General features: G+C 43.6%; 1 protein-coding gene across 1 annotated transcript; it reads left to right on the forward strand.

Annotated features, from left to right (window-relative positions):
- Positions 1–6: 6 nt before the first annotated feature.
- On the forward strand, positions 7–26,263 carry LOC146606797 (apoptosis-stimulating of p53 protein 2-like). The gene is made up of 12 exons (XM_085349380.1): positions 7–771; positions 16,686–16,850; positions 17,019–17,238; positions 17,382–17,504; positions 17,807–17,910; positions 19,171–19,567; positions 23,450–24,222; positions 24,328–24,465; positions 24,653–24,786; positions 24,984–25,150; positions 25,640–25,839; positions 26,222–26,263. The coding sequence occupies exons 1-12, from the start codon at positions 7–9 to the stop codon at positions 26,261–26,263; spliced, it is 3,228 nt and encodes a 1,075-aa protein (XP_085205506.1).

Genomic DNA, 26,263 nt, shown 5'->3' on the forward strand with positions numbered 1-26,263 from the left:
GAGAAGATGAAGAGTGAAGGCAAAGAAGGGAAGAGAAAAGAAAAAGTACAGCAGGAGCCTCTGGAGAAGATGAGCGGCAAAAGGCAAAGGAAGGAAGAAAAGATACAGGCAGAGCCTCTGGAGAAGATGAGGAGCAAAAGGCAAAGGAAGGAAGAAAAGATACAGGCAGAGCCTCTGGAGAAGATGAAGAGTGAAGCCAAAGTAGAAAAGAGAAAAGAAAAAGTACAGCAGGAGCCTCTGGAGAAGATGAAGAGTGAAGCCAAAGTAGGAAAGAGAAAAGAAAAAGTACAGCAGGAGCCTCTGGAGAAGATGAGGAGCAAAAGGCAAAGGAAGGAAGAAAAGATACAGGCAGAGCCTCAGGAGAAGATGAAGAGTGAAGCCAAAGTAGAAAAGAGAAAAGAAAAAGTACAGCAGGAGCCTCTGGAGAAGATGAAGAGTGAAGCCAAAGTAGAAAAGAGAAAAGAAAAAGTACAGCAGGAGCCTCTGGAGAAGATGAGGAGCAAAAGGCAAAGGAAGGAAGAAAAGATACAGGCAGAGCCTCTGGAGAAGATGAAGAGTGAAGCCAAAGTAGAAAAGAGAAAAGAAAAAGTACAGCAGGAGCCTCTGGAGAAGATGAAGAGTGAAGCCAAAGTAGAAAAGAGAAAAGAAAAAGTACAGCAGGAGCCTCTGGAGAAGATGAGGAGCAAAAGGCAAAGGAAGGAAGAAAAGATACAGGCAGATCCTCAGGAGAAGATGAGCGGCAAAAGGAAAAGGAAGGAAGAAAAGATACAGGCAGAGCCTCTGGGGAAGCGAATTAAGATTATGAAATAAAAGAAGGAAAAATCCACAGAGTCCTCAAAGAAATGGCGAGAGAAAGTCTCAGAAAATAAGGTGCATGAAAGAGTTTTTAATTAAAAGTGATCATCTAATGAGTTACTGTCACCTTTATTTTCTGGAATCACTGGTGCTCTCAGACTTGACATTATATAATTCCACCATATGTGAGATCAGTCAAATTAAGAAAGGAGACATGCTTCTTGAAGAAGTAAAAATCAAAGCTTAAGATATAATGTCAGTATGTAAATGTTGAAGTTTTGGGGTATGTTGTACTATACAGTCAAACCATTTGATGCCATTTGGTCCTATATCTACACAAGTTTCAGTTGTAAAATCATAAGGCTAATAAGTTCACATAAACTTCATAACTTAATCAGAATGTACATAGATGTCCTACCACTGGGGGAAAGACCAAGCACCACAATCTACCACATCTTCTGAACCACTTGCTCTCATCCACATAGGGAGCCGCATTGAACTTGTTAATCTAACAAAAGAAAAAGTGACCTCAATTTTGCAGCGGTTTGCACATTTGTTCTCCCCCCTGCCTGACATTACTTTGCTTATAGAGTGCTATTTTGAAATGCAGCCTGGGGTGATAATGCATTCATAGCCTGACTCGAGCACAACAGGCAAATTGTTCAGAAGAAAATGGGCAAAATGTTGAAACTGGGAGTGATAGAAGAGTAACACATTGTGTAGTGTTTCCTCATAATTCTTGTAGGGAACAAAGATGCGTCTATATAATCTATAATTGTTAATCAGTTCTTGATAATCCCCTTTCTGAAACACAGTGATTACTACCACCTGGACTATTGAGTCTTGTACTAAATTAATCTGGATTAAGTTAAAACCACTAGTGCTAGGGTGACTTAACCAAACTCAGATTGCCTATAAAACATGGGGTGGAATCAAATTAGCTATACCAATGGCTGCAGAAAAGTGACAGTGGTCAAACAACATCATTGAGCATGACAAAACACTTTTGAAGACAGCAGTCTCCAGATACCTCATCATTGAAGACAAACGACACACATCTATTGTGGAGAAAATTCGGTTCAAATCAATTTTATTTATATAGCGGCAAATCACCACAACATTCGCCTTAAGGCACTTTATATTGTAAGGTAGACCCTACAATAATACATACAGATGTAAACCCAACAATCATATGACCCCTATGAGCAAGCACTGTGGCCAAAGTGGGAAGGAAAAACTCTCTTTTGACAGGAAGAAACCTCTGGCTGAACCAGGCTCAGGGAGGGGCGGGGCCATCTTCTGCGACCGGTTGGGCTGAGAGAAGGAAGACAGGATAAAGACAGAAGAGAGAAAGAGATTAATAACAGATATGATTCAATGCAGAGAGGTCTATTAATACATAGTGAGTGAGAAAGGTGACTGAAGAAGAAATGCTCAATGCCTCATTGGAATCCCTCAGCAGCCTACACCTACAGCAGCATGACTAAGGGAGGATTCAGGGTCACCTGATCCAGCCTTAACTATATGCTTTAGCAAAAAGGAAAGTTTTAAGCCTAAACTAAATAAAGTTGAGATAGTGTCTGTCTCCAAAATCCAAACTGGTTCCATAGAAGAGGGGCCTGAAAAGTGAAGGCTCTTCCTCCCATTCTACTTTTAAATACTCTAGGAACAACAAGTAGGCCTGCAGAGTGAGAGCAAAGTGCTCTAAAAGGGTGATATGGTACTACAAGGTCATTAAGATAAGATGAGGGCCTGATTATTTAAGACCTTGTATGTGAGGAGCAGGATTTTCAATTCAATTCTGGATTTAACAGGGAGTCGATGAAGAGAAGCCAGTACTGGAGAAATATGCTCTCTCTTTCTAGTCCCCGTCAGTACTCTTGTGCAGCATTTTGGATTAAATGAAGACTTTTCAGGCAGTTTTTTTGGACATCCTGATAATAAAGAATTACAGTAGACCAGCCTAGAAGTAATGAATGCATGAACTAGTTTTCCAGCGTCGTGCTGAGACAGGATTTCTAGAGATGTTGCGCAAATGAAAGAAAGTAGTCCTACATATTTGTTTAATATGTGCATTGAAGGACATATCCTGGTCAAAAATTACTTCACGGTTCCTCACAGTGTTACTGGAGGCCAAGGTAATGCCATACAGAGTAAGAATCTGGTTAGATACCATATTTCTAAAATGTTCAGGGCTGAATAACCTCAGTTTTATCTGAATTTAAAAAGCAGAAAATTAGAGGTCATCCAGGTCTGCCCTGGGACAAACCTGTTGGACTTACAACAGATAGAGCACCCGCAATGTGTGGTGAAAAAAGAGAAGTATTCGGCAGGATTCGAGTAAAAGATGCAGGATGTGAAACATACGGGTGAGTTAACAGCATATCACTGCATCATACACCAGCAAACGCTGTGTAGTAATGTCCTAAAAATGGAGCATGTAATGAGTACTGTAACGCAAAAGGTCAATTGTATTCTAGCTAAAGGTTTAAATTACCGTAAATTTCAGTCTTTTGTGCAGGAAATAGATTCAGAGTTTGCCGACATTCCTTATCATACAGAGGTCCATTGGCTGAGTTGGGGAAAAGTTCTCTTTTTTTTTTTTTTTTTTCCTGTCCCGTTTGGCTCTTTTTGCCATCAGAATTATTGTCTAAAGGCAAAGAAAGATGCCCAACGGATTTACTTTACCAAATTGACCATCCCAGCCTTGCCATAATGGTCCATTTGATTCACCTTTTATTGTTTATTTTATTTTCACTTGCTGAATACGGGACAGACTTGACTGGAGGAAAGAAGGGGAGAAAGAAAGAGGGAAAGAGAAACAGCTGAGAAGAGGGACGGGGGAGAAGGGCAAAAAACAAAAACCAACAGAATGGGCAGAAGAAAAAAAAAAGAAAAAAAATGCATATATCGATCACCTGGATCACCTGTTGAGAAAGAAAAAAGAAAACAAGCAGAAGAAAACAAGAGTAATAGAATAAACAACATCACAATGATATATGGGAATATGACAGTAAATACTAAATATTAAACATTATTGTGCAGCACATAAGATCAACAGAACACAGTGTGCTTTGAGGTAGGAGCCAAAAAGGGTGTAGTTTGTGTGTGTGAGCACCCGTGTGTACACCTGTGAGCATGGACGCGCTTGTTTTTTTAAAAGGTTCCTTCATGTAATGATCTGCTAGAGGGTGTGGGGGGGCCACAGCCCCGTCCCCCAGGGCATGAAGCAGGTATGGAGGATATCAAAACTCCAGACATCCAGAGGCCCTCAGAACACAAGAGACCAAGGAAGACCAACAGAGGGGCAGCCGCGCCACTGTCCCAGAAAGAGCTGAGGAGAGTCCCAGATGAGGGCTCACTCAGCAGCCGCGGAGCAGAAGCCAGGGGGAGTTGCAGTGACGCGCCCGTGAGCTCCGCCGGCAGCCAGCTGTGCCTCAGTGACCGAGCCCCAGGCCGAGAGGCCGGGGGCACCCCACCTCCGAAGTGGCCCGAGTGAGCCCCAGGCTCCAGGCCCCGACAAGCGGCCACCAAGGAGTGAGCCGGTGTGTACCTGGACGCCCATCCCCAGATACAAAGAACCACCAACGCACCGATGTCTGAGGGAGTCCGCCACTGGCAGGGGAAGTGGTGGTGGGGGGAGATAGGCCTCCAAACCTTGGTGTCTGATACCCAACCTGACATATAGACACAGACATACAGGCACACACAGACACAAACATCCATTCCCCCCCTCATGCTCTCATATACACTCACTCCACACTCAACCAACGTGGAGACAGACATAAAGAGACGCTGTACACACGATCACACTCCCCAAGCGTACTCTACGAACCGGGTCTACGAACCCTGCGGTGGGGAGAGGCAGACCGCCCCGACTCCGCAGCAGCAGGGAGGCCCCACACTCCAGACCGCAGTCGGACGGCCAACTCCTCCTCCTAGCCCCCCTGGGGGCTTTGTTGAGGAAAATAACTCAAAATGTTAGAAATATTCCAGTGTTAGAAAATCAGCACTGCTCAGTGTTAGCCATTGTTAATCTTCAAAACTGACTAGGTTACTTTTAAACATATAACACTGTCAAAAGTGTTAATTTAACACTCAACAGTGTTGTATTTAACACTCAGAGGTGTGGACCCATATAGACACTCTCTAGTGTTAATTTAACACTGGAGATTTTGCTGTGAAACACACACAAAGTAACTCCACCACAGTGCCTATTTCGGGTCACTTTTGCCAGTCCAAGCCCGGGTAAAGGAGCAGGGTTGGAATTGTGACATTAAAAAAAACAATAATTGCTAAAAGAAATTTAATATGTAGTTCTAAATAAACTCTAAATGCATTTAGGACGTTTTTTACTCACATTATGTCTCTTCCATGATGTTATTTCTCTCTCCAACAACATAGGTTACAATTAGATTAGCATGACCAATTATGCAAATTAGACAATGACGTCATTTGACTTCTAGCGACTTTTAGGACAACCAATAGCAATTTTCCTTACTGAGGAGTTGGCAACACTGCCTCTGTCTTTGGTTCAGCTGACTGGAGCTACTTTTACATTTAAAACAGTAAGAGCTAAACTCACCCTCAGCTTTTATGTGAATGGAGATTATTATTAACCACTGTGGTGTAATTTTGTGGTGAAGACTGTATTTCTCTGCATACAGGGAGTACCACATCTTGCTGGTTGATGATTCAAACGCTGATCCAGCAAAAGTCGGCCAGAAAAGGTGAGGTGGCTACAATAAGTGATGAGTAACTCTGAAAATTGTTTTGAGGGAAATATTACTAAAAGATTGGAATGAATCATCAGGACACTAGAAAGACTACAAGAATTGACTTTCTCCTGTTTTTTCTTACAATTTTGTTGTGTTTTGATTAATAAGCTATAATGTTTAGCAAGTTACTCAGGTTTGCTAGCAAGTTCGGTTACCTGGTTGCAGATTTAGTTAGCCGATTATTTTGCAGGATATTACACTGCTGTAATTTCACAAATGTTGTTTGTAATAATTCAAATATTTAAAAAGTGTGTACAATATATTTGGTGACTCCCCCCCCCCCCCCCCCCCCCCCCCCCAAAAAAAAGAAAACCCTATCTGAAACTTTAATATCTTATTTTAGCATTAGCATAAAGTTAGCATAAATCCCTTACACTCCTGTTAGGAAAATTTTATTTTAGTCTGTATGCAGCGGAAATATTTTCGTTTTCCTGAATAACTCTTTTTTTTTCTAACATGTGGATCTTCTTCAGCAACTAAGAACCAAATTAGTAGTTGGATGAGCATGCTGTGTGGGTCTAAATATTACTATTTTAATTTAAATTCGTTTGTTTAATGAAAGACAGTTTGGTTCTCTGGCTAGGCAAGGCACAGTTATAGGAGCTAAAAACATAAACACAGATATGTGAAAATATTTTTTAAAAAGACTAAAAACCTTTAACTACACTCAACAAAAATATAAACGCAACACCTTTGTTACTGCTCCTATTCCCTATGGGATGGACGTAGAGACCTAAAATTCATTCCAGATACACAATATAACCATCCCTCCCAAACAGTGGTCACAAATCAGTCCAAATGTGTGGTAGTGGGCACATCTGCTATATTGAGATAATCCATCCCACCTCACAGGTGTGCCACATCAGGATGCTGATCTGACATCATGAGTAGTGCACAGGTGTACCTCAGACTGCCCACAACAAAAGGCCACCCTGGAATGTGCAGTTTTTTGCGCTATCGGGGGTCTGGGGACCCAGAACCGGTCAGTATCTGGTGTGACCACCATTTGCCTCATGCAGTGCAACACATCGTCACATGGAGTCTATCAGATTGTCAATTGTGGCCTGTGGAATGTTGGTCCACTCCATTTCAATGGCTGTGCGAGGTTGTTGGATATTCGTGGGAACTGGTACACGCTGTCGTATACGCCGGTCAAGCACATCCCGAACATGCTCAATGGGTGACATGTCCGGTGAGTATGCTGGCCATGCAAGAACTGGGACATTCTCAGCTGCCATCTGCCCTGAACAATGTGAACCATGATTCATCCGTGAAGCGCACACCTCTCCAACGTGCCAGACGCCATCGAATGTGAGCATTTGCCCACACAAGTCTGTTACGGCGACGAGCTGGAGTCAGGTCAAGACCCCGATGAGGACGACGGGCATGCAGTTGAGCGTCCCTGAGACGGTTCCTGACAGTTTGTGCAGAAATTGTTTGGTTGTGCAAACCAATTGTTCCAGCAGCTGTCTGGGTGGCTGGTCTCAGACGATCTTGGAGGTGAACCTGCTGGATGTGGAGGTCCTGGGCTGGTGTGGTTACACGAGGTCTGCGGTTGTGAGGCCGGTGTGATGTGCTGCCATATTCTCTGAAACGCCTGTGGAGACGGCTTATGGTTGAGAAATGAACATTCAATGCACGGGCGACAGATCTGGTTGACATTCCTGCTGTCAGCATGCCAATTGCACGCTCCCTCATTGCTTGTGGCATCTGTGGCATTTTGCTGTGAGACAAAACTGCACATTCCAGGGTGGCCTTTTGTTGTGGGCAGTCTGAGGTACACCTGTGCACTACTCATGATGTCAGATCAGCATCCTGATGTGGCACACCTGTGAGGTGGGATGGATTATCTCAATATAGCAGATGTGCCCACTACCACACATTTGGACTGATTTGTGACCACTGTTTGGGAGGGATGGTTATATTGTGTATCTGGAATGAATTTTAGGTCTCTACGTCCATCCCATAGGGAATGGGAGCAGTAACAAAGGTGTTGCGTTTATATTTTTGTTGAGTGTATATTGGCAACTTATGTTGGGGAGAGAAGTGTGTCATGACTTAAGTCTCAAGAAGAGGTTCCCAAAGTGTGGGGCCCGCCCCCTGGGGAGGGGGGGGGGTGCAGAGCCATTGCAGGGGGGGGGGGCATGGTAGCATAATGGACAGGTTTTTGGCGGGGCTTCCACACATATGCAAAGCAGGGTATGAAGCATCGCCAAATATGTTTCCAAACCAACTGCCTTCCAAGCCAAAGACTAGAAAATATTGTGAAGCATATCTTCCCTTTGGCTTTACCTGCACAAGGCCAAGATAGGCCTCCCCTGCAGAATTGGTTTTCCCTGCGTCGGGAGCACGAACTGGGTTCTCCAAATCACAGACAAACAGTATCCCACATTCTTGATGTTTAGGTCACAAACACTTCTTATAATGACCAACTATATGGGCTCAAATTGTGGTCATAAATATTTTGTATTTGTAAATCAGGATTTGTATGTGTAAAACGAATTCGTATGTGTGTAAAAAAGGTTTGTGTGTGAACTGAGCCAAAAATACACGTGAAACTCTGCACTCAAGTTTCAAGTTACAAGTACGAATTTTGACCCTATTTTTCTTCCTTTCATCTGATTGGCCAATGTCATGTCAATCACAAATTTAACTATCCAATCAGAGAACAGATAGGTTTGGCTATTGGAGGGGTGCTTTATGGAGCTTCAGGTCCTTGAAGGGAATAAATGCCCTTTTACATGCCAGCCCAGCGTTTTCCTTCATCACCACAAGGGAAAACAGTCTGTGGTCGTCCGAGTTTGGTGATTTTTGTGTGACAGGTTTACGTGCTTAATACAGGGACCTCTAGAGCCTTTTCAACAGCGCTGCGGACCTCGGGGTGGGGAGGGGGGGCAGTGTTGTGGAAATGACAGTCTTCACTAGTGGGGATAGTTACAAAGCATTCTTCGTTATGAATTAGCATACATGTTTTTACTGAACATTTGAAGGACCAGCAAAAAAAACCCAAACTCTTGTAGAGGACATAAAGTCAGAGATAGAAACGACAAGGAGCAGGTGCATCTAGTACAGGTAGAGCTGCTGCAAAAACCCACAGAGCTCAACAGCCAGCGCAACAAATTCTGGATCCTTGGCCTTTAGTTAGCATTAGCAGCACATGCTGCCGCCGATGTGAAAGGACCTTTAGGCTGCGCACTGTGACTCACAGCAATGCTCCCAGATCAGCACTAACTTTGTGTTAAACTAATCCCAAAGTAATAATGGTATTTATAACCACTGATATACCACAACTTTATCCTTTCAACAGCTACTGAAAGTTAGGGGTAGTGATGTGTGGATCGATCCTGAAATATCGGTTCCTCCAATACCAATCATTTCTGTTCTAGAATCGATTTTCACATTAAAATATCGATATTTTAGTAATTTAGGGTGATAAATGCATTTTACAGTGTTTATTTATCAGATAAAATACGTTAAATGTCACCGTTATTATTGGCCAGCCCGGAAACAGCGGGGGTGTCCAAATTCAGAGGCTGCTTCCACCTGAGAACCCGGCCTTCGCGGTCTAAAGAAAGCCGGGTAGTGACCATCTCCCCCACCAGTTGTAGAGCCCTCCAGGTGGCTCGACGCACCGGCGGCACCCTGCTCCAGGGCTGGGCCCCCATGCACCCACCCGCCCACAACCCCGGCAACACACCAACCAGGACCCAAGCCCCCGAGGCCCGGCCCGGGCCCCAGCCCAGAGACGGAGCGCCCCCAGAACCTCACGCCCGTCCCGGACCCACCCAGGGGCAGCCAGGCTACCAGGTCAGTAACCCACGTCCGTCAGCACAGACCCTCCCCTAGCCCTGCTGCACGCAGCCGCGAGGAAATAGTCACCTGAGAGCCAACAGAGCCCCTAACCGGACATGACCGCTACCCCGGGTTGAGCCCCCCAAGGAAGATGCCTCCGGGGAACCCCCCGACGCCCTAAGCCTGTCCCTACCCCCACACCAATCACAACAGTGAAGGCGGGACCAAACTATGACCCCCCACCCCCACTAGGTGATGGAGCTGATAAAAGGACCCCAGAGCAATTGATCTGATGTGGTGGCAGAGGCTGTATCAAGACTAATATGATCTAATAGATAATTTCTATATTGGTTAGAATTAAGATTATTTTTATTTTTCCAGTTCATGAGGACAGTTTTCTTGGCTATGCATAGGGCAGTGAAAACCATATGGGCTATATTCTTTTCTGAAGTGACATTATCTAAGCTGCCCAACAAACACACTAAGGGGGAAGTTGGAATGTTACATTTCAGACACTTTGATAAGTCTTCACATATCTCGCGCCAAAACTTTTGCACTGGTGGACAGAACCAAAGAGCGTGGATGTAATTGTCTGGTGTATTGCCTTGACAGTGTGAGCAGTTGTTGGAAGATGTAAAGCCCATCTTGAACATCCGATGACCTGTATAGTGCACTCTATGTAGTATTTTGTATTGTATTAATTGCAGACTGGGATTTTTAATTAATTTAAAGGTTTTTAAGCAAATCTGAGACCAGAAGTTTTGGTCTAAGCTGACTGATAAATCTGCTTCCCACTTTGCAATAGGAAGGGATATTGATTCATCTAATTTAGAAAGTGTTCTGTATATTTTAGATAATAATTTGGGGGATTTAAGAGTAAGAAAATGTGCCGCACTTAGTGGTGTTTGTAATTCAACTTGACTGAGGTTAAATTTCTTTTTTACTATGGATTTAATTTGTTGATATTCTAAAAATCTTGTCGATCCCATATTGTGCAACTAGTCTGTCAAATGGAATAAATTCTGTTCCCTCTAATATATGTTCTAAGTATTTAATTCCTTTACAACTCCATTCTGGGAAATTAATCATATTATTGTTTTGTAATATGTCTGGATTATTCCAGATAGGTGTACGTTTGCATGGGATTAATGAAGATTCCATTATTTTTAGAAACTCCCACCATGCTGTCAGAGAAAAGCTGATGTTGATACTTTTAAAGCATTCATGTCTTTTGATGTTTGAGCTAATAAATGGTAGGTCTGAAATCTCTAGATCCTTGCATAGTGCCTGTTCAACATCTAGCCAGGGCTCATCTAAGAAGGTATATTTTAACCATTCTGAGATGAACTGAAGCCTGTTGGCTAAGAAGTATTGGTAAAAATTAGGCAGATCTAATCCTCCTCTATCCTTGGTTCTTTGTAGCGTTTTTAAGCTGATACGCGGGGGTTTATCTTTCCAAAGGAATTTGGAAATATATGAATCCAGAGATCTGAACCAATCTTGTGATGGTTTGTTGGGGAAATATATGAATCCAGAGATCTGAACCAATCTTGTGATGGTTTGTTAGGGATCATCAAAAATAAGTAATTTATTTTTGGCAAGATCATCATTTTTATAGTGGCGACCCTTCCCATGAGTGATATGGGTAAAGATTTCCATCTAGTCAGATCGCCTTCTACTTTCTTTAGAAGTGGGATGTGGTTTAATTTAGTTAAGTCTGAAAGCTTAGGAGAGACATTAATACCTAAATATTTAATATTTCCGGATTGCAGTGGGGCAGAGGAAGAATTATGGAAGGAGCAGTTAATGGGGAGAACTGTAGATTTTGGCCAGTTAATTGAATAATCTGAAACTCTTGAAAACCAGTTTATTAAAGTAATTACCTCAGAGAGGTTGGTTTGTGTGTTTTGCAGAAAAAGCAACACATCATCCCCATAGAGACTGACTTTATGTTCTATGTTCTTACATTTTGTTTTATGCCCTTAATTGTTGTAGCCTGTCTAAATGTTGCTGCTAGAGGTTCGATAAAAATTGCAAAAAGTGAAGGGGAGAGTGGGCATCCCTGTCTGGTGCCCCTCAGGAGACAGAAGCTGGAGGATGTCTGGTCATTTGTTCTGATACGAGCTGTTGGGGAATTGTATAATATTCTTATCCAGTTTATGAAAGAGTTTCCAAAACCAAATTTGTGTAAAGTTGCGAATAAAAATTTCCAGTTAACTCTGTCAAATGCTTTTTCTGCATCTAGAGATAATATTATGGTTTCGATGTTTTTATCGTATGAGTAGTCTATTAAATTAAGTAATCTACGAGTGTTTGTTGAGGAGTGCCGACCTTTTATGAAACCAGTTTGGTCAGGATGAATTAAGAGGGGGGTCATTTTCTCTAATCTCTTTGAGAGAGCTTTGCAGATTATTTCAAGGTCTACATTTAAAAGAGAAATTGGACGATAGCTTGAGGGAAATAAAGGGTCTTTGCCTGGTTTTAGCAGGAGACTAATGTTGGCAGAATTCATATTTGGTGGTAGTCTGTCATTTTCCTCGATTTCCTGCAACATGCCGTGGAATACTGGTGCCAAAATTGTCCAGAATTCTTTGTAGAATTCTGCAGGGAAGCCGTCTGGACCTGGAGCCTTATTACTGGGCATACCTATCAGGGCTTCCTGGAGTTCACTTGGCGTCAGTGGCGAATCCAGTTCCATTGCTTCACTGTCTAGTAATTTTGGAAGAGTTACGTTGTCAAGAAACAGATCAATTTCATTTTTAGATGGGTTTATTTGTGGTGAGTATAAAGTTTCATAGAAATCCCTAAAAATGTTGTTTATTCTTCCAGGATCATATATTGTGTTCCCCGATAAATCTTTAGCAGCACATATAGTTGTTTTTTCTTTCTTTATTTTTAGCTGGTTAGCTAGAAATCGACCTGATTTGTTACTGTGTTCAAAATTCTGCAAGCGTAGTCTTTGTATAAGGAATTGTGTTTTTTTATTAATAATTTCATTTAATTCTAGTTTTGTTTTGCATATTTTGTTCAATGTTTCCTGATCTTGGTTGCACGCGTAGGCTTCTTCTAGTGATTTGATGGTTTTTTCTAATTCCTGAATATTTTTGTTTTCTTCTTTCTTTTTGTGTGATGAGAAAGAAATTATTTTACCTCTCATCACAGCTTTCCCTGCTTCCCATAGAACAGAAGCAGATATTCCGGGAGTGTCATTAAAGTCTAAATATGAAGTCCATTCCTTTTTAAAATATTTAATAAAGTCTTCATCTTTTAGTAGTGATATATTAAATCTCCAGTTTTTTCTTGGCGTAGTGTTATTCTTGTGCATTAGTGTTAAAGATACAGGAGCATGATCGCTGACAGCTATAGGATGAATCTCAGTGTCTGAAATGTCACACAGCAGTGAGCTGCTGACCAAAAAATAATCCAGACGAGAGTAAGAGTGATGAACATGCGAGAAAAAAGTATATTCCTTACTGGTGGGGTGAAGAGAGCGCCATGCATCGCAAAGACCAAAGTCGCTCATATACTGATTGATTATATTTGTGGACTGCCAATTGCGCTGAGTTCCTGTTGTGTTGAGCCTATCCATGTCTTTATTTAGTCCAAGGTTGAGGTCACCGCCAAGAATGAGTGTGCAATCAAGGTGTTCAGAGAGTGCACTAAAAAATCCGTGGAAGAATGAGGGTTCATCAACATTTGGACCATATATACTTACAATACATAGTTTTTTGTTCAATATTGATAGTTTAATAATTAGAAATCTACCCTCTGGATCTATAACTGTATCGAGTACTGTAAAATTAACATTTTTATGTATTAAAATTGCTACTCCCCGTTGTCTAGAATTATAACAGGCTGCAAACACGTTAGGAAACTCAGGTGTTTTAAGTTCGTTTAAACCTGTGACAGGTTTGTGAGTTTCTTGTAATAAAACAACATCTGTAGTTTTGTAGTAGCCTGTAGTTTTTTAAGCTGGTTAAATATCTTTAACCTCTTTCCTCTGGAGCCAGCTCCATTTACATTCCATGTGACAAACCTCAGCATGCCCATAATTGTGTGTGTATGTCTAATGATGTACGCTGGGTGTTTCGTTTAGACAGGTGGAGAGGATGTGGAAACATCACTTGTTTGTAAAATAGAAAGAGAAAAAGAAGTGTGGTGAGAGGCTCCATAAGTCTGACTATGTGTGTGAATATTCACTAATATGAACAAGCGTGGCTTGTGTTATGTGTCCTGCAAATCTGTGCGTGCTGTGAGGCTGTTGTGAATGTGCTGCCATTGAGCTGATGTGTTTGCGTGATCGTGGTGTGAAAATATGGAGAAATAGAGGGTGTTGTTTGTAGGTGAGTGGGGAAGTGGGTGATCACAGCAGTGAAAGACAAGAGAAAGAAAGAAACCACATGAACTGTGAGCAACACCAAAAAAAAAGAAACGAAACGGAAACATTCCAATTAAAGCAATGACGGAGGGTGACGGTGTTATATCTGCTATGACATCATATTGATATTACTAGGTTAAACTCATGTTAAAGGAGAGAGTGTGAATGAATAAGAAAAGAGTGTAGCGGGTTCTTATCTGGAGTGCAGTCAATATAACCACGGTGTGGTGCCGGGGTCGCTGTAGAGCTGTCCGTCCACGTAGAGCCGGTCCACGGCGATGACAGCACGGGAGCCTTTCTGGATAAAGCTACGTCGAACTGGGAACAGGACCTTGCGTCGTTCCAGGATCTCTTTGGGGAACTGGTCGTTCACGCTGAAGTCAGTTCCTTTCAGCTCTCTGCCGCGACTCTTCACCTGTTCCTTTTGTTTGAATTGACCGAATTTGGCCACAATAGGCCGTGGTCTCCCGGTCCGCGACCGCACGCCCCCCAAGCGATGCACTCTATCGAAATCGATGTTCTTTACGGTGTCCTCCGGCAGCTTCAGGTGGATTTTAATGAAGCTTTTCACCGTTGCCTCTGCGTTCTCTCCGGCAGATTCTGGAATACCAGAAAACACAAGATTATCTCTCATGCTACGGGCTTGTAGATTGATAACGGATTCTTTTATTTTTTTATTTTCAATGTTTAGCTGGGTCACGTTATCGGTGAGAGATTTAACCGACTCCCGTAGCGTGGCATTTTCAGCGGCAAGCGTTTCCACCTGCTGCTGGCTGAATTCCAGGGATTCTCTCAGAGATTTAGATTCCCGGTGTAAGATCTCCACCAGGGCCAGCCTCGCATCGAAACTGGACAATCGCTTGTCGATTGACTCCAGGATGTCTGTGATGTCTTTGCCGGCAGGCGATGATGTACCGGGGGAGTCTGCTGGGCGACATCTCTTCGATGACGGCGTCTCAGTTTTAGCCGGGGAAGATGCACTCAGGGCCTTCTTCATTACTAAATCTTGAAAACAGCGGTCGATGTAATCTTGGAGAGCGTCTAAACTCTCCCCGTTGTCATCCAGTGTGATAAAGGTGATAGGACAGATGATGTTAGTTATATGACAATTGATTAGTATATTTGGTAATACTGAAGCTTGAAAAACCTTTGTTAAACTCTATGCTACCATTTGCTTTTTTTTTCTCCGCCAAAATCTCTGGCGTCTGACGTCACCTACAACATGGGTCGCTTACCTTGTCTGTCACTTCCCTGATGGACAAGGGACTTTCTCTGCAGGAGGGGAAGATACAGGAGAGGTGGAGGAAGATCTCAGCCTGGGCGTTTACTGTCTTATGTAGACTGGAAGATGAGTGGATGGTGGGGTGGGTGCAGTTTTCTCTGTGGTGGGGTTGGGTGGACTGTCCCGGGCTCTGTGGGGCCGGGAGGCGCTGCTGCACTGGGCCCCGGTCTGGATGGGCCTGGGCCCCCTTTCCCTGGCGGGTCGCGGAGTGTGGGAGTGCCTACTGGGGTCAGCGGGGGAGCTGGCCCCAGGGAGGGGTTACCTGCCCCTCCCTTCCTTCCCTCCCCATCTCCAGCTGCCTCCCTCTTCCCGCTCCACCACAACCACCCACACATGTAGGGCCTTGGAGTAGGGGTATGTCACCAGGGTGCAGAGGAGGCTACCCCCCCCCCCCCCCCTCTGTCCCCTTCCGGCTGCCTCTGCCTCAATTTTATCCCACAACTTAGACATTCACATTATTCACACTCTCATTACTCATACATATAGGATCTTGGGGGTGGGCACAATCACGGAGTCCATATTACCATCAGGGTGTACACCTCACCCCTGGCGTCGTTGCCCACCTCTCAATTTTAAATACACTTAGACATTGAGGGCTATCAGGAGGGACTATGCGCTTACCTGCTGCTCCTTGGCAGGTAGCTCCATGCCCTCCTGGGTTTTAATTGCACCTTAGAACACACATGCATCAACACTACAATGAGCGGGTGGAGGGAGGTTTGGAGTCTTCTCCCACCCCCATTCTCTGCGGCCTGCTGGAGCGGGAGGGCTAGGAGGAGTTGGCCGTCCGACTGGGGAGGAGTGGGGCCTCCCTGCTGCTACGGAGTCGGGGTGGTCTGCCTCTCCCCACCTCAGGGAAAAGGGTAACACCACCTGGGTCTGGGTGCAGTTCCCCCCACCAGGGGCAAGGGTACCTAGACCCGGTTTGTAGAGTACGCTTGGGGAGTGTGATCGTGTGTACAGCGTCTCTTTATGTCTGTCTCCACGTTGGTTGAGTGTGGAGTGAGTGCATATGAGAGCATGAGGGTGGGAATGGATGTTTGTGTCTGTGTGTGCCTGTATGTCTGTGTCTATATGTCAGGTTGGGTATCAGACACCACCTCTCTGGGGACACCTCAGGCCCTCCAAGGTTTGGAGGCCTATCTCCACCCACCACCACTTCCCCTGCCAGTGGCGGACTCCCTCAGGTGTCGGTGCGTTGGTGGTTCTTTGTGTCTGGGGGTGGGCATCCAGGTACACACCGGCTCACTCCTTGGCGGCCGCTTATCGGGGCCTGGAACCTGGGACTCGCTCGGACCACTTCGGAGGTGGGGTGCCCCCGGCCTCTCGGCCCGGGGCTCGGTCACTCAGGCACAGCTGGCTGCCGGCGGAGCTCACGGGCGCGTCACTGCAACTCCCCCTGGCTTCTGCTCCGCGGCTGCTGAGTGAACTTGTATTTGTTTAATTGTTTACTAAACGTAAAAGCAAAAAAAGCTTGGGAACCACTGATATAGGGAGTGATTTGATATCAGGCTGTACATACCTCTATCTCACACTGTTAGTACTTCCAGCTACAGTTGCTAGGAGGTTAAACCTAGTGTCTAATAAATTATTCTAGACAATATTTTTTCTGTTGGTTTTCAATCATACTTTGACTTCTCACCCCCTCCTTTCCAAACAGCTAAGAAACAAGCTGAATCAGGATCATAGTGGCAGGCTGCAGCAGCAGAGAGACAGCTTGAACAAAAGGAACTTGGAAGTAGCTGCGATGGACCGTCGGTTGGTTGAACTCCGGGAACGGCTCTGGAAGAAAAAGGCTGCTTTGCAGCAGAATGAGAACCAGCCAGTGAGTTTATATAGGAAAAAAATATCAGCAAAAGTAGATTTCTACAATTTCAAGGTTTTTTTGTTTGTTTTTTGTACAAAACATTTATTTTTGCTTTGTTGTTGTTTGCTTAATATACAAGTACTGATCGAAAAGGCTGCAGCAGTCAAACATTTCTGCTCACTCTAGGTGGCTTCAGACTGTACAGCCCCACAATATAGCATGGGCTCCAGAGTGGCAGCGGTGGGGCCGTACATCCAGTCATCCTCCACATCAAGCTCTCAGGGGCCACCTGTGCCGGTCCGCCAGGAGATTCTGGTGAAGCCAGCATACCCAGATGGCACTGTCACCCTGCCCATGGCTGATTCATCACTGAAGCCACCTCCTAGGCCTGTCAAACCAGCCTCAGGTACATGTTTCCGTGATGTAAGAAATATATTTTTCTATGTTTTGAGTCTGTCCTAGCATGCTGAAACACTATTTGAGTCTGAGTTAGTCACTTCTATTTCTAGTACCAAAACTCTACTTGATGTAGTTATCTCTGCCTCACAGGTTTCAACACCTTAAAAACAAGCAAGATCTTTGACTGGGAAAGCTCATTTTCCGAATCCAGTAGGGGTTACGAGCATGCCTCCACTCTGCCTCGCATGTCGAGTCTAAGCTGCCGCAACTCAGGTCAGTTAGGTCCTGTTTCTGTTTTACCTTTTGCAGAAAGAGGATTTAAACTTTCTATGCCTTTACAATCATTTGTTACTACATTTCTAATCTGACACATAAACGTTCAGGCACGCTGATTCTTTGAGACATTGAGACATTCACTGAAAACCTAATTTAAGGATGGTCTATCCATGCATTCATAGAATACCATGTACAAATGACAGGCTAATCAACCTGAGAATAGAAGGAATGAGATCTGGGAGATAGAAAATTGTTTAAACAAAGTCCCATGGATGTTAGAGTTACTTTCTCTTTTCTAGGTGGTGAGACCGCCATAGACAAGAGCTACTCTGGGTCCGACATTCCTCCTCCCATCCCCTCACGATCTAATCGTTCCACAGAGAACCTGCTCAGGGACAATCAGGTATCAGTGGGCTTCCATTTAGTCTCTACATCTCATACAGCTAAAATCAGGAGAAAATCCTGTTTTGTACATACATTAGCCGCACCTGACTAAAAGCCGCAGGTGTTTCAATGTTGACTTATCATATGTAAGAGAATATGCACAAAGCGAATTGTCAGGAAAGAGATGGCTGTTTGGAGACACACCCCTTTTATTAATATTTTGAAAAACAAGTTATGGGTACATATTTGCATAACTTTTTAGGTATATGTACAAGTAGCGGTAATTACAAGTACGAAACATATACTGTGCTTCATAAATGAGTAAGAAATGTAGTACATAACAATAACCTACAGCACACCAGAAAAATAGCTTCGGACTACCTTTTAGGCTCAGGTGCAGTGACACGGCTTTAACAAGAAGAAAAGTCAGTCATTCACCACCATCTTTCTCTTCTTCCTGCGCACTAAAACCACCAAAGTCCTCTTCTCCAGTGTCGGAAACGAACAGGCTCAGGGTGGCTTCGTCATCCACTCTCCGCTTCTTTCCTTCGTTGTCACTTTCAAAACCAAACAAATCCTCGTTGTCAGTGTCAGAGTCGAACACCCTCAGAAGGGCCGTGGCGGTGTCCTCCTCTCCATCATGCAGCAGTCCAGCCCTTCGAAATCCGTTGGTGATCGTGGATGTTTTCACACTTTTCCACGCTGTCAGAATCCACCGGTGGAGTTGAGCATAACCTGCTTTTCGCAAGTTTATCGCCGCTCATCATCCACGCCTCCCGCTGAACGCGTAGTGCTACTTTGAAGTTTGTTTTTCGCGCTACTTCGTACGGCACTACGTTGCCTGGCGGACGGACATGTGACCAACATACAACTCTTGAACCCCGATACTGTGTGTCTGATCACATGCCCTTTCGCCAGGCAACGTAGTGCCGTACAACAGCGGAACAAACAAAACAAATCCTCTTACGATATCACAAAAATCATGGACAATCCATAGAAAAGCTGCACCTGACTAAAAGCCGCAGGGTTCAAAGCTTGTGCAAAAAGTAGCGGCTTATAGCCCGACAATTACGGTACAATAATTGTAAGGCTAAATATGAAAAGTCAAACTCAAACCGGTTAATAGCTGCTGAGCACTTACAATTTTAATGTAAAGCCATTTTACATTTCAGCTCATTTTGATATTTGATTTATTGCTTCATTTTCTGTATTTTGCAGTTATATCATCAATCTCTGAGTATAACCCTGTGTTTCCACGTTTGCTATATTTTACTTTCAGGTCTCATCCAAAAGTCTTTCCAAGTTGACAGCACCTCCTCCAGTTCCCAGCAAGCCCAAACCATTCCGATCTTCTGGCCTGTCAGCCTTCTCCAAAGCCCCCTATAACACTGGCACCTTCCCAGGTAAGGTGAAGCCAGTTGGGGCCCCCCTCAGGGCTCCAGGAATTCTATCCAGTCATAGCAACACCCTCCCTTTGCCCAACAAGCAGGAGAGTCCTCCAGCTGCTGCTGTGCGACCCTACACCCCAGAACTCTCTGATTGTCCCCCACCTGTGCTTCAGAAACCTCAGACCCTGGCGGCTTCCTCAATCTACTCGATGTACACCCAGCAGGCTACACTGGGGAAGGGATACCAACACAGTGGCCAAGGAACACTGCCTCGGAGCCAGCCCCGAGGTAATCCACTGATACGATTGCCCGTGTATTAGAATACTCTTCCTGTTAAGATAGGGCTGCACAATTATGGCCAAAAGGATTTTTCTGATTATTTTGATCAGTGTAAGATTGGTCCTTGGAAGCACTGGTCCTCCTTATTCACCAAAATGTAGTATATGTCTTAGTAGAAAAATATGAATTTAAAAAATTTCACCAAAACACCAAAATTCAGTCAACAGGGGAGAGGCTTTTGCATTTACATCGTTGCAGAAAAATAAGGTGTGTGCGACAAACTTGCCAACACTTGGTCTTGGGGTAGAGCATCACTTCCTGTTCCTGTTACAGCACACAGTGGTGTTTTCTGTAGCTTATTTCGATTCAAATTTGATCTAAAAACTTATATTATTACATAGTGTAATCCTTAAATGCTTTATCCAAAGCACACTTTCTGTTGAATAACCTGCTAATTATATTCAAAGTATTCATTCATCTTTAGGGACTCACTACCTTAGCTTAGCTCGTAGCCGACTGACTAGTACCTTGGCCTCTCCACTCTTCACACCACCACACCACCAAACTGTCCATGTCTCTAATAATTTCCCCCCCACAAAAAAAGCGTGACTATCGAGAGTTGGGATCAGGAAGCAGAGTCGCAGTCTTACACGCCTCTCCACAGCTTCTCTCCCCCTGTTATCCCCCAAAACCCCTTAGAGACTGTGTCTGTTCCCAAACCAAGAAAAAACAAACCAAAAATCAGCAAAATAATGACTTAAACATAAAAAATAACAACAAAAGAAAAACATAGTATCCACAAATGCACCAAAGAGTAAAATAGTGTCTATTATTAAATAATATAAGTCGGGGTGTGACAGCAATCTTCCACTCCAGCTTATTAATCAACCAAAGACACAGGCAGAGTTGTAATTTATTTGAAATTACAGCCACACAAACAGCTTTATTTGTTATTGTTCACTTGGGCCTCGTGGTTTCTGGCTGTTTTCTCAGAATTTTTATCTGATTTAGTGCTCAGCTCGGATAGGATAATTATTGTAGGTGATTTTATCATCCATGCATTTAATCCGTTGTATTCAAAATGAAAAAATAACCCACCCACCACTTTAATCATACACTAGATCTTGTTATGACATATGGGATCGAAACTGAACAGTTAACAGTATTTCCTGAAAACCCTGTTTTGTCTGATCGTTTACTAATAACATTTCAATCTACAATAATGGATTACACAGCAGTGAGGAATAGATTTCATCACAGCAGATGTCTTTCTGAAAGTGTACAAGGGGAGGAATTATATCCTTAATTTAAGGATATTATTCATCCCGTTGTCTTCTTCAATGTCATGTGCCAACACAGTGCAGATCAGCAGTAAAAAATTACTCATAACAATCTCACAGATGTAACATCATGTACTTTCAGAACCACTGATATTTATTTTGTCTCTTTTTCTCCAATTGATCTTCCTGAGTTAACTTCAATAATTACTTTATAAAAAACCATCAGTGGTCCTTTAGACACCATTTCTACAAAACTGCTCGCAGAAATCCTGTCATTACACTGAGGACACTGAGGTGAGACCAGGCATGAACAGGACCAGATACCAGACAACCTAGGCTAGAAATACAGGGAGTGCAGAATTATTAGGCAAGTTGTATTTTTGAGGAATAATTTTATTATTGAACAACAACCATGTTCTCAATGAACCCAAAAAACTCATTAATATCAAAGCTGAATGTTTTTGGAAGTCGTTTTTAGTTTGTTTTTAGTTTTAGGTATTTTAGGGGGATATCTGTGTGTGCAGGTGACTATTACTGTGCATAATTATTAGGCAACTTAACAAAAAACAAATATATACCCATTTCAATTATTTATTTTTACCAGTGAAACAAATATAACATCTCCACATTCACAAATATACATTTCTGACATTCAAAAACAAAACAAAAACAAATCAGCGACCAATATAGCCACCTTTCTTTGCAAGGACACTCAAAAGCCTGCCATCCATGGATTCTGTCAGTGTTTTGATCTGTTCACCATCAACATTGCGTGCAGCAGCAACCACAGCCTCCCAGACACTGTTCAGAGAGGTGTACTGTTTTCCCTCCTTGTAAATCTCACATTTGATGATGGACCACAGGTTCTCAATGGGGTTCAGATCAGGTGAACAAGGTGGCCATGTCATTAGTTTTTCTTCTTTTATACCCTTTCTTGCCAGCCACTCTGTGGAGTACTTGGACGCGTGTGATGGAGCATTGTCCTGCATGAAAATCATGTTTTTCTTGAAGGATGCAGACTTCTTCCTGTACCACTGCTTGAAGATGGTGTCTTCCAGAAACTGGCAGTAGGACTGGGAGTTGAGCTTGACTCCATCCTCAACCCGAAAAGGCCCCACAAGCTCATCTTTGATGATACCAGCCCAAACCAGTACTCCACCTCCACCTTGCTGCCGTCTGAGTTGGACTGGAGCTCTCTGCCCTTTACCAATCCAGCCACGGGCCCATCCATCTGGCCCATCAAGACTCACTCTCATTTCATCAGTCCATAAAACCTTAGAAAAACCAGTCTTGAGATATTTCTTGGCCCAGTCTTGACGTTTCAGCTTGTGTGTCTTGTTCAGTGGTGGTCGTCTTTCAGCCTTTCTTACCTTGGCCATGTCTCTGAGTATTGCACACCTTGTGCTTTTGGGCACTCCAGTGATGTTACAGCTCTGAAATATGGCCAAACTGGTGGCAAGTGGCATCTTGGCAGCTGCACGCTTGACTTTTCTCAGTTCATGGGCAGTTATTTTGCGCCTTGGTTTTTCCACACCCTTCTTGCGACCCTGTTGACTATTTTGAATGAAACGCTTGATTGTTCGATGATCACGCTTCAGAAGCTTTGCAATTTGAGACTGCTGCATCCCTCTGCAAGATATCTCACTATTTTTGACTTTTCTGAGCCTGTCAAGTCCTTCTTTTGACCCATTTTGCCAAAGGAAAGGACGTTGCCTAATAATTATGCACACATGATATAGGGTGTTGATGTCATTAGACCACACCCCTTCTCATTACAGAGATGCACATCACCTAATATGCTTAATTGGTAGTAGGCTTTCGAGCCTATGCAGCTTGGAGTAAGACAACATGCATGAAGAGGATGATGTGGACAAAATACTCATTTGCCTAATAATTCTGCACTCCCTGTACAGATAACTAAACTAGGAACGATTGACAGAGAAAACTGGTGGTGGTCAGAAGGCCCGGTGGCGCGGTGTCCGGCAGCCTCGCCTGTGTCAGTGCGCCGGGAGTGCGCAGGGTGGCTGTGGCTACAATGTAGCTTGCTATCACCAATATGTGTGAATGTGTGCGTGAATGGGTGGATGACTGAATGTAGTGTAAAGCGCTTTGGGGTCCTTAAGGACTAGTAAAGCACTATACAAATACAGGCCATAAGCCTGTCTCCTAGAAGTAAAATACGGAGTATTTCACTCCATTAATTATACCTGCATGATGGATGTAAATAAAACTTATAGCCCAGTACTTGATAGCATTTCCTCTGTGATGTTGTACTTGTTCAGACTATATTTTGGAAACTTCACCATGTGAGGTGAAGGGAACAGCTGTGACTGGTATTTACTGGCATGTTGTCAGGGACTGATTTAGATACCACTTGATTTGCCTTTGCTTTGTAGTTTATTGGCAAAGCAAGCTTTTTCAGTATCAGTATTTAGGAAAAACAGGTACTTATCTATCAATAATGAAGTTTTTTGGGGGAGTTTTTTTTCCTCTCACCCCAAACAATAATCAAACATGTAATTTGTAATCTGTGCTTTTGTTTAATGGAGGTCAAATAGAGCTTGCTGTGAGAAATGTCTTGTGAATCCATGTATTCTCTTTCTTTTCTTAGTGTATGGAAAACCAGTCCTTCCAGCCAGCAGCAGGCAGCAATCAATCAGCTCAGAAAACCATTCCTTCAATTCTGAATTTTGTGCACCTGACGGAAGTGAAGCTGACAACAGTTGCCCAGGTAACACTGAAGGTATCGGAGGAGAAACAGCGGAACACAGTATCCCTTGCCCGCTCAGACCCACCAAGCTCCTCCCCTTCATATCAAACTCTCACAGGAACCCCAGTGATGCTGACCTGGATAATCTGCGTCGCTGGCTGCAACATGCACCCCGACCCCTGAAGAAACGCAACTCAATCACAGAGCCCGAAGGCCCAGCAGGACCCAACATTCAGAAACTGCTCTACCAGAAAACCACTCTGGTTGCTATGGAAACCATCCCCATGGAGACGGCTAATTCTGCAGGGATCCATATACAGCCTACAGTTCATGAGGACAGGATGGGTGGCATAGATGGAGTAGCCAGGGTTCAGGATGAAAGTGAAACTGACTTGAAAGAGCCACTCCCTGAGAAAAGTTTGACCCCACCCCCACTACCCCCTTGCTCACCCATCTCTGATCCTACTTCCTGCCACTGCATGCTATCACTGCTGGAAGACAAGGACAAGGAGAAAGAGAAATGTCCATCAACCTTAGCTCACCAGGAACCGTTTCTAGAGGAGTTCCCTCCTTACCCACCCCCACCTTACCCCAGCTGCGGGGAGTTGGAAGAGGGAGATGATACTGTTCCCCTGCAGCCACCAGAGGTTGCAGGACAGGTCACAGTTCTGCCGGTGAGTGAGGTGACTCAGATTTTGAGAGGTTATTAAAAATCCAGTTTGCCTAAAATACAAACACAATTTTTTTTCTAATTTATTGCAGTTCTGTTTTCTTCTTAGGGTAAGAAATCAAACCTCCATAAAGCTGGCAAAGAGCGAGCCAACCACAATTTGCGGGTCAAGTTCAACCCTTTGGCCCTGCTACTGGATTCATCTCTGGAGGGCGAATATGATCTTGTCCAGAGGGTTATCTATGATGTGAGTCACACAAAACAAATAGAATAAAATAGCCCATTATTATCATTGTACATGTACCAAAAAATTGTGGGAGCTACACACTGCTATACTTATTTTATAGATCCACTAAAAAGATTTATACTTGCAAATTCCTTAATTGTTCTTCACCCCAGGGTATATGGTCAGTATGTTACTGTGTGTCTTTCAGGTGGATGACCCTAGTATGCCGAACGACGAGGGCATCACAGCTCTGCACAACGCAGTTTGTGCCGGCCACACCGAGATTGTCAAGTTTTTGGTTCAGTTTGGTGTCAATGTTAATGCTGCCGACAGTGACGGCTGGTGAGCCTATGTAGGAAACAGTAGAAAACATGGGCAGTATAAAAGATGGACTTAGCCATGGTGACACCTCCGGACATAACTTCCGGATGTTATGTCTGTCTTTTACATTGTCTATGGTAGGAAGAAAACAAATTAATTTGGCACAGCACCAGTCCTTATTAACTAACTACTCATTCTCCTTCTGTTCGTGTCTCCAGGACGCCCCTTCACTGTGCTGCCTCCTGTAACAACGTTCAGGTCTGTAAGTTCCTTGTCGAGTCTGGAGCAGCTGTATTCGCCACAACATATAGTGACATGCAGACAGCTGCTGACAAGTGCGAAGAGATGGAAGATGGCTATGTCCAGTGCTCCCAGTTCCTCTATGGTGAGACAAAACCTGTTAACATATTAACAAAAGGGGTTCAGGGAGATAAGCCTCATAGTTCATAACACATTTGTTGATTTCAAGGACAATTTCGCAAATCTTTCAAGGGGTTGAGCGTGTTCTGTAGCAACAAGAGATTTACTGATTTATGATGGGTGTCTGTACAGGTTACAGGTGAGTTTGGAATTTGCTTAATTGTTCTTTAGGAGATTTAAAAGATCTTGGGTGCCATAAGGATCTTGTTGTGATCTGCCTGGATTTTGAGGACTGTTGAATAGGTTCATGCATTTTAAGGGGGTTTGGTTCAGACCAGTTATATCAAGGAAGTAAATCAATTTTGTAAAAGTTTTCTAGACTTGTGAGGCTTGTGTTTCAGCAAATGGACTTGGACTTAAAGTAGTTTAAATTTGTCTCAGGTTATTACATTTTCACATAAAAGCTTAAAGAATATCAGACTCATTAACTTTTAATCTATTTTTGTCTTTTTAGGTGTTCAGGAGAAGATGGGTGTGATGAATCACGGTGTAGTGTATGCCCTGTGGGACTATAAGCCTCAGAGTGACGACGAGCTTTGCTTCAGTGAGGGTGACTGCATGACAGTGCTGAGAAGGGAGGATGAGGTGGAAACGGAGTGGTGGTGGGCACAATGCGGTGACCATGAGGGATACATTCCCCGAAACCTTCTGGGGGTGAGCCGCCCATGCCAAATTTAGCAGAGCTTGTATAAACATTTTAGACTGAAGCTACTCATAAGGAAATGTTCAGATTTCTGGGTTTAGGGTCCCATTACATCAGCATTTAAAACTTTCTTGTTAAAGTAAAAAAGCATCCCAGGAGAATATCAGAAAAATGTAATAAAGAATAAGACGGTAAGATTTCCTAATGTGCGGGAATTAAACTGTCTAGTCTGCCAATCTGTTGCTACTTCAGGTTGGCCTTAAATCACATGTTTTAATCAGATTTAAAAACTGCTTTGAGAATCCTGTTACTTAACAGTCTTAAGTTTGACGTTTCAGTATTTAATGTTATCTTAATGGTGTTTTAATGAGAAACTCTATCTTTCATTCCCAGCTATATCTGAGGATTAAGCCCCGGCAAAGAAGCCTGGCCTAA

The sequence above is a fragment of the Diplotaxodon limnothrissa genome, unplaced genomic scaffold, assembly GCF_057381915.1.
Source record: "Diplotaxodon limnothrissa isolate DT_005_m unplaced genomic scaffold, D_limnothrissa_male_GT1.1 unmapped_scaffold_7, whole genome shotgun sequence".
Classification (NCBI taxonomy): domain Eukaryota; kingdom Metazoa; phylum Chordata; class Actinopteri; order Cichliformes; family Cichlidae; genus Diplotaxodon; species Diplotaxodon limnothrissa.